General features: G+C 44.9%; 1 protein-coding gene across 1 annotated transcript in view; it reads right to left on the minus strand.

Annotated features, from left to right (window-relative positions):
* magi3a (membrane associated guanylate kinase, WW and PDZ domain containing 3a) overlaps nucleotides 1-12,500 on the minus strand; it is a 243,449-nt gene that overhangs the window by 50,488 nt on the left and 180,461 nt on the right. The window contains exon 4 of the mRNA XM_072449267.1: nucleotides 3,358-3,564. Within this exon, the coding sequence (XP_072305368.1) occupies nucleotides 3,358-3,564 (207 nt within the window). The remainder of the gene's footprint in view (nucleotides 1-3,357; nucleotides 3,565-12,500) is intronic.

A 12,500-nucleotide genomic window follows, 5' to 3' on the forward strand; every position in this document is an offset into this window, starting at 1 on the left:
GCTGGAGCAGCAGCATCACAGAGAGGGAGAGGAAGAAGCTGGACAGTCATCAAGAAGTCCAGCTCCGTCCTGGGCTGTGCTCTGGACTCGGTGCAGGAGGTGGGGGACAGAAGGGTCCTGGCTAGATTCACATCTATGCTTGACCATGAGTATCACCCCCTGCAGGACACTCTCTCCGCTCTGGAGAGCAGCTTCAGTGAGAGACTGATCCACCCTCGCTGTGGGAAGGAGAGGTTTTGCAGGTCTTTCCTTCCTGCTGCTGTCAGACTTTATAACAAACACTGTTAGTCCTGAACACTCGCAATACTGACCTAACCTAATACTGATGTGCAATTCTGTCATATGTGCAATTAATGTCGTGATTCATGTGCAATTACTGTGAAATTCATGTGCAATCCATGTGCTGTCGTGACACATATTCATGTGCAATTACTGTCGTGATCACATGCAATGGTATTTATGTATTTATTTATTTTTATCTTTATCTTTATTATTTTCCCCCTCCATCCCTTGTTGGGAAATGGGAGGTTTTGTCTATGGGAGTTTTTGTTTATAGGAGATCTTCTACTGAGAGTGTTTTTCAAACTTCCTATAAGTGATCTGTTCTTCTGTATCTACCTCTGTATCTTCCTGCGTTGCATCAATGAAATTTCCCCATGTGGGACAATAAAGGAATATCTTATCTTATCTTAAGCTGTTTAATGCCTTTACCTTGAGCACCTTGACTCTGATGTGTAAGTAAAGTGCACTGATGTTATGTGATGTTGTGTGATGTTGTGTGATGTTTTGTGATGTTATGTGATGTTGTGTGATGTTATGTGATGGTGTATAAAGGACATGGAGTCGTCTCGGTCTCTGTCGGCGAGAGGTCGTTAGTGATTGCACACAGACTGAAGCTAAACGTTGATTTTGGAGAGCTGTGATTTAACACGAGTGAAACGAGATGATGCTTGAACATAATCAACAAAATGCCACAGAGAGATAAATGGCAAAGCAGAGTTTGGACTAAAATGTGCTGTTTCTTGATCAAATGCCTTCAAATGTTTCTGTAGACTTTACATTAAATCAAAAATGCAATCCTAAAATATGTTTCATGTGGTTTTGATGGTTCATAAGAGTTAACTTGCAAACAAATCTATCCGTTTTGAAATCTACAACACACACAATACAACAGTTGAGGGGGATATGCTCAAGAAGGCGTTGAATATTATTTGTGTTGCACTAAAATAGATTTAGAACAAAGGCAAAGAGTAAATTGAAGGCTTTTGACAGTTTTTTTCAAGTGGCACATATCAGTTTTTGCAAATTAACTCTTAAAATTGAGTCAGAAACCATCCATCCATCCATCCATCTTCTGCCGCTTTATCCGGGGCCGGGTCGCGGGGGCAGCAGTCTGAGCAGGGACTCCCAGACTTCCTTCTCCCCAGACACTTCCTCTAACTCCTCCGGGGGGATCCCGAGGCGTTCCCAGGCCAGCCGAGAGACATAGTCTCTCCAGCGTGTCCTGGGTCTTCCCCGGGGCCTCTTCCCGGTGGGACATGCCTGAAACACCTCCCGAGGGAGGCGCCCAGGAGGCATCCGGAACAGATGCCCGAGCCACCTCAGCTGGCTCCTCTCGACGTGGAGGAGCAGCGGCTCTACTCCGAGCTCCCCCCGTGTGGCCGAGCTCCTCACCTTATCTCTAAGGGAGCGCCCAGCCACCCGGCGGAGGAAACTCATTTCGACCGCTTGTATCCGCGATCTTGTTCTTTCGGTCACTACCCAAAGCTCATGACCATAGGTGAGGGTAGGAACGTAGACCGACCGGTAAATAGAGAGCTTTGCCTTTCGGCTCAGCTCCCTCTTTACCACAACGGTCCGATGCAGCGACTGCATCACTGCAGCCGCTGCACCGATCCGCCTGTCGATCTCACGCTCCATCCTTCCCTCACTCGTGAACAAGACCCCGAGATACTTGAACTCCTCCACTTGGGGCAAGGACACCCCACCCACCTGGAGAGGGCAAGCCACCTTTTTCCGGTCGAGAACCATGGCCTCGGATTTGGAGGTGCTGATTCTCATCCCAGCCGCTTCACACTCGGCTGCAAACCGTCCCAGTGCATGTTGCAGGTCCGGGTTTGATGGAGCCATCAGGACAACATCGTCTGCAAACAGCAGAGATGAGATCCTGTGGTCCCCAAACCGGACCCCCTCCGACCCCTGACTGCGCCTAGAAATTCTGTCCATAAAAATTATGAACAGAAGCGGAGCCCTGGCGGAGTCCAACATGCACTGGGAACAGGTCTGACTTACTGCCGGCAATGCGAACACAGCTCCTGCTCCGGTCATACAGGGACCGGACAGCCCTGAGCAAAGGGCCCCGGACCCCGTACTCCCGGAGCACCCCCCAAAGGACACCCCGAGGGACACGGTCAAAAGCCTTCTCCAGATCCACAAAGCACATGTGGACTGGTTGGGCAAACTCCCATGAACCCTCGAGCACCCGATGGAGGGTATAGAGCTGGTCCAGTGTTCCACGACCGGGACGAAAACCACTCTGCTCCTCCTGAATCCGAGGTTCGACTATCGGTCGGATTCTCCTCTCCAGTACCTTGGAATAGACCTTACCCGGGAGGCTGAGGAGTGTGATCCCTCTGTAGTTGGAACACACCCTCCGGTCCCCCTTCTTGAACAGAGGGACCACCACCCCGGTCTGCCAGTCCAGAGGCACGGTCCCCGAACGCCACGCGATGTTGCAGAGACGTGTCAACCAAGACAGTCCTACAACATCCAGATACTTTAGGTACTCAGGGCGGATCTCATCCACCCCCGGAGCCCTGCCACCGAGGAGTTTGCGGACAACCTCAGTGACTTCAGCTTGGGTGATGGATGAGCCAGCCTCCGAGTCCCCGGTCTCTACTTCCTCTTCAGAAGACGTGACTGAGGGATTAAGGAGATCCTCAAAGTATTCCTTCCACCGTCCGACGACATCCCCAGTCGAGGTCAGCAGGCCTCCACCCGCACCGTAAACGGTGTTTGTGAGACACTGCTTCCCCTTCCTGAGGCGCCGGACGGTTTGCCAGAATTTCTTTGGTGCCGACCGATAGTCCTCCTCCATGGCCTCCCCGAACTCCTCCCAGGCCCGGGTTTTTGCCTCTGCGACAGCACGAGCCGCGGCTCGCTTGGCCTGCCGATACCCGTCGATGAGTCAGAAACCACAGAAACTAAACTTAAAAACTTGAGAAAAAGCAACAGAGAGAAAAAAGAGAAAAAAACAGCAGTGAAGTTGTATTTCTGATTAAATCCTCTCTTTATCTTTATTAACTTCAACAAAGAACGAAATATTGCTCGCTCCTGCTGAAGGTGCAACGTTCTCACCAGTTAGTCCGTTGACCAGTGTGGGGCGCTCTTCCTCGTCCTCCTCCTCGGGCGCGGCGCTGTCCTTGCGGTCCATCTTACTCACGGAGGTAGTGCGTTTCCGCTGGCCCTCGGTGTCAAACTCCTCGTCGAACAGCACCTGGTCCACCAGGTCCGGCTGCACGGGGCTGGGCTCTGCGGGCGGTTTGGGCGTGCCGTAGTAGTTTCCTGCACACCAGACATCACAGGACAAGTATTAGCACTGGAGGTGGGCGTGGGGTGCATCTTGGGAGTCAGATCACAATTTCGATTTCATCCTGATTCAAGCAAACTCAATATCTTGGTTATTAATGTAATTATATCGCTTTGAAGATGGAATTAAATGAATCTACGCTTTAGTAAAACTGATTTAATCCACCTGCTGATGCCGTCCTGTGACTGAATCAGAGGTAAATTAGAGCTAAATTAGAAGTAAATCAGAACTATCAAGGTGGGACAAAATGTGGGAAGTTACACAAGGATTTATGCAAAACAGAACAAAAAGTAAACCAGAACTAGATTTAACTACAAATTTAACTTTGAAGAACACAGCTGGGTACGCACACCACAGCTTGAGAACAACAGAATAAAAGCTGTTTAAGTTTAAAACCTCCACTTAAGAATATTCTCCCTTCAGAAAAAAAAAATCACAATTTCAAGAATCAAAATATCTAAATATATATCCCTGGTTCACTTCCTGGATTCTCAAGGAACAAAAAGCTATACAACATTGTTTCATTTAAATGAAGTTAATTAAGCCATTATTTGAAGTCAGACAATGTATTCACTTTAATAATTAGTAATTATCTCACTGGCCAGGGAGTCACATCCTTCATTACAAATAAAGGGCCAACATTTATGCGGAAATTCAATTCAAACAAAGACACTTAAAAGTTTAAAAAATCACAGTTAGTTGAGGTTTAATGTATAAAAGGGGGAAGAATAATTGACCTTTTTATTCATTATCATTGATTTAAGTTCAGTGTTTGTGTCGTCTTTAAAGTCGCTTCTGATGCAGCTGTTAATACTTTATGTTGAGCTGAACATTATGGAACAAACTGAGCAGAACATCACAGACTTAACAACACACCGTTATCCTTGAAAAAGAAACATTGTCGGGAGAAGAGTGGGTGGGGAGTCCTTGCCCTCTTCAGGTGGGTGGGGTGTCCTTGCCCCAAGTGGAGGAGTTCAAGTATCTTGGGGTCTTGTTCACGAGTGAGGGAAGGATGGAGCGTGAGATCGACAGGCGGATCGGTGCAGCGGCTGCAGTGATGCAGTCGCTGCATCGGACCGTTGGGGTAACGAAGGAGCTGAGTCGAAAGGCAAAACTCTATTTACCGGTCGGTCTACGTTCCTACCCTCACCTATGGTCATGAGCTTTGGGTAATGACCAAAAGAACAAGATCGCGGATACAAGCGGTCGAAATGAGTTTCCTCCGCCGTGTGGCTGGGCGCTCCCTTAGAGATAGGGTGAGGAGCTCGGCCACACGGGGGGAGCTCGGAGTAGAGCCGCTGCTCCTCCACGTCGAGAGGAGCCAGCTGAGGTGGCTCGGGCATCTGTTCCGGATGCCTCCTGGGCGCCTCCCTGGGGAGGTGTTTCTGGAAGTCCCTGCTTAGACTGCGGCCCCCACGACCCGGCCCCGGATAAAGCGGAAGAAGATGGAGTAGAAGGAGGTTCCAAGAAACACAAAAAAAGAATAACTAATAATATAATAAAATAATAAAAAACATACATATAATAATAATAATAATACATCTGATAGATATATAGATATGGTTTATTGTAAGAAGTCTAAATATTGCCCAGCCATAGTTATAAACTAATTTGAAACTCAGTGATATTTCTCTACAGTTTATATTCTAATCTCATGCATTTAAAGACCTCAGCTTCCTTTGGAGTCTGAGCCTGAGGCTTAACACAAGACTCACTTCACTTCACTACGAGACAGAGATGACCCATTTACCATCCTCTGCCTCCAGCCTCTGCCTCCTCCAGCCTCTGCCTCCTCCAGCCTCTGCCTCCTCCAGCCTCTGCCTCCTCCAGCCTCTGCCTCCTCCAGCCTCTGCCTCCTCCAGCCTCTGCCTCCTCCAACCTCTGCCTCCTCCAACCTCTGCCTCCATCCTCTGCCTCCATCCTCTGCCTCCATCCTCTGCCTCCATCCTCTGCCTCCATCCTCTGCCTCCATCCACTGCCTCCATCCACTGCCTCCATCCACTGCCTCCATCCACTGCCTCCAGCCACTGCCTCCATCCTCTGCCTCCATCCTCTGCCTCCATCCTCTGCCTCCATCCTCTGCCTCCATCCTCTGCCCCCAGCCTCTGACTCCAGCCTCTGACTCCAGCCTCTGACTCCAGCCTCTGACTCCAGCCTCTGACTCCAGCCTCTGACTCCAGCCTCTGACTCCAGCCTCTGACTCCAGCCTCTGCCTCCAGCCTCTGCCTCCATCCTCTGCCTCCATCCTTTGCCTCCAGCCTGCCTCCATCCTCTTTGTACAGAATTGTCGCTGAAAAGACGGCATTATTGATCCGACTTCCGGTTATGGCGGCGCTTTGAGCCGACCCACCCACTTGGTTTTAAAATCATTGTTTGATCCACTTAATCCCAAAGAGGAAGAACACGGGACGTGTAAACAAGGAAGACACAAGTCTGTTAACTCTACGGGACCAACACAAACACAGCTGCCGGTCCACGGCCCCATTGCAAAACAGCCCACATTGCAAACTAACAAAGCTAACGAGGCTAACAAAGCTAATGAGGCTAACGAGGTTAACATGGCTAATGAGGCTAACGAGGCTAACAAAGCTAATGAGGCTAACGAGGCTAACATGGCTAATGAGGCTAACGAGACTAACAAAGCTAACAAGGCAAACGACCAACGACGTTTGTTCTTGACCAGAAAGATTAAGAACATTCAAAAGTGATCAATAGTAAGATCATAATAATCAACCCAATGAATGGCATCGGAAGTGTTAAGTAGCATCCTTCAATGCGAACGGCACTGAACCCAATCAAACAAACAATTTTAACAAAAATGAAAAGAATTAACATTTTATATTTTAAGAGACACTTTTGAATGACACTGAACATCATAAAGTTACAACATTCTTTTACAAAAAATCCTGTTATTCATCATACAAGGGCAAACATAGAAGGAGAGTTGCAATTTACATTTCAAAGCGAATAGTTTTGAACAGAGTTTTGAATGTAAGGATAAAGAGGGCAGATATGTACTGGTTAAGAGGAAAGGTTTTCACTCTTTTAAATGTGTCTGCTCAACCAGGGGGCGATATCACTTTCTATGCCATTGTCATGGAGCTGATTGTAAACCACTCTGAGAGAACCCTCAATTGTGGCAGCGATTGCGCGCAGTCAAGTAAGTAAGTAAGTACGTAATTCTTATTTGTATAGCACATTTAAAATCCAAAGTGTTTCACAATGAAAAAGACAGAGATTAAAAATAATTCAAACAGCAGACAACAATAGACAGTAACAGGAACACAGAAGAAACATACAGGCAAGTTTAAAGAACAATAAATCCCCGGGAGCCACGGGTTCAGCTCAGAGAGGTTTAGAGCTTTAAAAGACACACTCAGATCCCTCCTAGTTGGACAGAAGCCATCATGTGCTCTGCAGAAGGTGTTCTATTATATTTGACCAGGCCTGAAATGTCCATTCTCAATGTGATGCCATTTTTCCTTAAAAATGGTCCAATGTCTGGACACAAACTTAATGTACAAAAAATAGTAGAAAAAGCTTCAGTTGTAGTCATCTGGACTCAGTTAGAAAAAATAGACGTTTCGACTCTCATCCAAGAGTCATTGTCAATAAAAGAATTTAGATCGAGAACTCCGATATTAATACTGTTCTGTGGTAAGACCCGCCCATTGGGACACCTGAACACATATGCAAACTGTTGGACATCTGTCTGAACACCACTTACTTTCAATTCCGGGGACAATTTTACAGACAGATTCATGGCTGTGCCATGGGCTCGCCCGTCTCTCCCATAGTGGCCAACCTGTACATGGAGCACTTTGAGAAGAAGGCACTGACCTCTTTCTCAGGCATAGCCCCAAAACGGTGGCTTCGCTATGTCCATGATACTTTTGTAACAATCAAGAAACAAGAGTTGGAAACCTTCTCAGAGCACATCAATGCTGTGGACCCACATATCAGGTTTACAAGAGAAGACGCTAAGGAGAATCGCTTGGCCTTTCTTGATTGTTCCACGATCAGAGGAGAGGACGGGAAACTCCAAATAGAAGTATATAGGAAACCTACACACACGGACCAGTATCTGCTCTTTGGTTCCAACCACCCACTACAGCACAAGCTGGGTGTGATCAGAACCTTACAACACAGAGCTCAAGGTGTGCCCACCAGCTCAGAGGGCAAGAAGAAAGAGGAAAAACATGTCCGAAATGCCCTCTCAGCCTGTGGTTACCCCGCTTAGGCTCTCAACAGAGTGAAGAGAACCAAGAAGCAGGACAAAAGGGAAACTGAACAGAGAAGGAAGGGTGTTTCTATCCCTTATGTGTCTGGCCTGTCGGAAAAACTGCAGAGAATTTTTAGACAACACGAAGTCCCTGTTTATTTTAAACCAGGAAACACTTTAAGACAAAAACTGGTTCACCCTAAGGACAAGTTGCCGACTCAAAAACAGAGCAATGTAGTTTATTCGATCCAATGCAGTGAAGAAAGCTGTAAAGAACGGTACATAGGTGAGACGAAACAGCCTCTACACAAGAGGCTCTATCAGCACAGAAGAAATACTAGTTCAGGACCACAGAGTGCCGTGCATCTCCATCTTGAAGCCTCTAATCACTCGTTTGAAGACGGTGAGGTGAAGGTTTTAAGCAGGGAGAAAATATGGTTTGAAAGAGGAGTCAAGGAAGCTATTTTTGTTAAAAAAGAAAGACCTTCTTTAAACAGAAATGGAGGGCTAAGATTCAATCTTCCTGGTATCTATAATGGTATACTGAACCCCTGGAAAGGTAGAGGACCAGGACCAGGACATTTAGATGCTAATCAGGTACTCAGGGTGGTTGAGCCAGGGTCTCACAAAGACAAAGAGGATTCTAATAGCCCATTAAAATTCTGAATAGGCTAGCTCGGTAGATACAAGGGGGGAGTTTCTGTTGAAACAAACAACTCTTTCTACTTCAGGAAGGCTCCGCCCAATGGGCGGGTCTTACCACAGAACAGTATTAATATCGGAGTTCTCGATCTAAATTCTTTTATTGACAATGACTCTTGGATGAGAGTCGAAACGTCTATTTTTTCTAACTGAGTCCAGATGACTACAACTGAAGCTTTTTTCTACTATGGAACACGCCTGGACGAATGAGGGATTACACCGACAATGTACAAAAAACTGAAAACATCTCATTCTGATAACCTCCTCTGACCTTTAGAAAGACCTCCCCATTTAAATATTTAGGTGTGGTGCTCCATAGAAACCTATCAACAGTTCTGGAGAAAACATGCCTTCTTTTTATTACTATAAAAAGATCTTGAAAAATGGAACCTTATTCTCTACTTAAGTCAAAGTCAAAGGAATGAAACAATGAAAATGAATGTTTTGCCCAGGTTTCTCCCACTGTTCCAGACTCTCCCCACGTCCCGCTTTGATGATGAGTGGAATAAAGCAATCTCAAGATTTATATGACAAGGGGGAAAAAACATGTATACAATTCAAATCCTTACTATTATTTAAAGAAAAAGGAGGGGTTTACCTTCTGTGTCTCTTGTAAATATAAAATGTCAATTCTTTTTTCATTGTTAAAATTGATTGGTTCAGTTTTCAATCAGTATTCAACCAATACCAGGTACTTCCTCACTGATACTAGTATTTGAACACTGATTACAGTAACTTTACAACAGCAAAACATTATCAAATAAACTCTGAATCCTGTTGGTTCTGAGCTTTCAAATGTCAATAATTGCTTAAACCGCCCAATATTTGTGATCAGCCTTTTCTCCTCTGGTGAATATGATAATAATACATTCTTTGCTCAGTTTGTGTTTGTCTTTGCTTGTGTTCTCAAAACGGCTAAATGAAGTATAGGATCGGTAACGGAAAATAGGGAATCGATACTCAATACGTCCCTAAATATACATAGTAATATCAGTACAGCAAAAAAAACATGTTATTCTACTATTTTTTGTACTTATTACTTTGTCACCAACTTTCGCTTGATGGATATTATTTACTAAGTAGAACATTTTGAGCACTTCCTCTTCCACATTACAGCAATTACATGCAATCCTGTTATCATTTAACACGAGTCCCTCACTAGAACTCGACACCGGCCGCGTAATTAATGAACGCCTAATGAGGGAATGCAAATGGAGGAAGGTAAATTAGTGTTAATTTCCGTCGCTAAGACCCAAGCAACATTTGAGCCCAGAGACAGCGGCGGCGGTGATGGAATATACCTCGTTCCAATGGAGAAATTAGGGATTAGAAAAAGAGTGGAGACTATTTCAATTTGGCCTGATTTTGAAGCGGTTACAGATGATGAAATAATGAAAGAATGAATGAATCTCCTTTAGTTTGATCACAATTTGATGCCAAATCTGAATCCGGTAAAGTTCATTTTATGATTGTTTACACTGAGGGCAATCAACAGTTTCAAACCATATGTAAAGTGCCTCCTACAGGTCGGACCACTATTTGAACTAAAAGACAGTTAACATAAATATATTTAGAATTTTGCTAACAAAAAAAAAGAAAAGAAAATGTTATTCCAGAATAGCATTTTTTTTAGGTTTATAATTCCACTTCCTGTCACACAAGGAAAAAACTCTAAGATGTACAACTACAGTAGGTGGCGGTAATGAATTAAACACCAAAGAAGAAGAAAAAATCATCTAATGTGACAATTTGTTTTATTTGACAAATAAAAATATATCAGAGCAACTTTATTTTGTGGAATTAATGTTTAGAGTGTCAAAAAAGTTGTTTATTTGTGTAAATTATGCATAAACCTTGACCAGAAAGAGTGTCCCTAGTGTGAAGTCACTTGCTGTGACAGTTACATACACCAACTAAAGTCAAAATCTGAAAATTGCAAAAGCCTGTCATACGTCACTTTAAGTTGCAGTGTAAAATATGAAATAAAGACATATCAATTCACATTCAGCACATTTTCAGACCATGCTATACTACTATTAGTTTTATTTTCTATGCATTTATGATTTTAGCAGTTTAAACAACAAGAAAGAGAATTTAGTAAACAACAGAGAAAATGGTCAAAAAGGAGATGACTGTGGTGGACTAAAGCACACCGCGTTCGTGATACAGTGAAGACAACAGAACTGAGCCGCGCTTGTGCCAATTTACCCACAGTTAAACTCGAAAAGAACTTTGGGCAAGTCGAACATTGCGCCACATCTAAATATTTGGCTCAGTCTGTCCTTTCACTGACGGATTATTTTTCCGGGAACGGGAGAGAAAACACAGATGTAACTTTACGCAGTGGTTTGTGCCAAAAGCTGAAGAGTGTCATTACCGAGACAAAGACACTTCCTGTGCGAGTAGTGCCAAAGGAGTTAGGTTTTGCTTTAATAAGAACTGATTTAAAAAAAAAAAAAAAAAAAAAGCTTCTGCCTGCTCCAAAGACGTCGCAGGGGCAAACTCAGATATCACATGTTAGTGAGTCTGACTCGGTGAAGGGGTGCTATGGGGGCGCCCACTACTGTCCCGAGTCATAAATGCAACTGAATGTGCCTGATCAGCACATAGGGCCAAATCACGTCTTTACTTTGGGTCTATCCACGTCTCATCCAGGGAATTACCAGCACAAACAGCTGATGAACTCATACGTCTGCAGATAAAACAGCCCATATAAGCGCATTTCCCTCCACATCCTGCTGACCCCGCCCTTTGCTCTCAAAGAAACCTGCAAAAAATCAATCAATTCAGAACTTTAATTACTGCACCGATGTCCACACAGGTCGAGGCAAAAGTACCCGGTATTAGACAAAGCCTCGGCGTAAGAAGAGCTAAAGGTTACCGGAGGGCAGGGAGTTCAGAGGAGCTAAAGGTTCCCTGAGGGCAGGGAGTCAGAGGAGCTCAAGGTTATTGGAGGGCAGGGAGTCAGAGGAGCTGCTGGATGTGGAGATTCACGGATTCTTTCAAAAACCAAAATATCTCACAAATAAGCACATAATGGTTGTCAGCACTTGGGCGATATGAGCGCACGACCTCAGAGCACGTGGAGTATATCAAGAGACACGGATCACTGCAGGGTGTTGTGGGAAAATGATGAAGAGGTCTGAGTCAGAGTTGTTCTTGTGGGGCATCCCAACGTGGAGCTCTCCTATAGACTAGCATCTTACACAGAGAATTACAATATCTCAATTATAATACTAAGAGTCTTAATACAACTGAGCCCATGAAGACAAAACGTTTCTCAAAATGAATAGAGTAGTATTAACCATAGTAACCCCTTTATCTCTTTAAAAAAAGGACTAAAGTTAGACATGTTAAAGTCTAGACTGACTGCCATCAACTACAGAGCTGTGGGGGGGAGATAGGGGGTAGGTGAAAACAGGAGCATGTAGCCTCCAATGCCAGACAATACAGTGTTACTCAAACATGCACGAGTCAATCAAAGTAAGACTGAGCAAACTGATGATGAGGAAGGTAAAAGCCTAGTTATGTGCCCTTGTGTGCCCTTAAAGTGAAGGTGGATATCATTTTGTTTATCAGACAAGTCATTTGAGTGAGTGGTTTGACAGCGAGGTTAAAAGGTTGCGTGAAAACAATCCTCCGTCTCCTGTTCCTGTGAGAAGCCTGAAAGTGGAGCCCTCTTTGTTTCCGCCGCCGGAGCCAACAGTTGCTCGGCTCCGTCAGTAAATGACACGGGCGTTTTACCCACGCACGGCTTCAGTTTGTGCCACTGAAGTGTGTGCCCATATCACCAACGCCCATTTCAGTCAACGTCCTCCAAGTGCCCACAGCGTCTGCAGGGAGGCTCAGATATGAGAGGGAGAGAGAGAGAGGAGGGAGGAAAGAGAGGATGGCAGACAGAGAAAAGGGAGACAGAGAGCAAAACAAACAAACAAAGGGAGAGAATGATGGAGAAAAGAGACAGCAGAAAGAAAGACAGTAAAACTT

This window comes from Eucyclogobius newberryi, unplaced genomic scaffold, assembly GCF_026437365.1.
Source record: "Eucyclogobius newberryi isolate DKJ021-1_F unplaced genomic scaffold, fEucNew1.0.hap1 SCAF_17, whole genome shotgun sequence".
NCBI classification, from domain to species: Eukaryota; Metazoa; Chordata; class Actinopteri; order Gobiiformes; family Gobiidae; genus Eucyclogobius; species Eucyclogobius newberryi.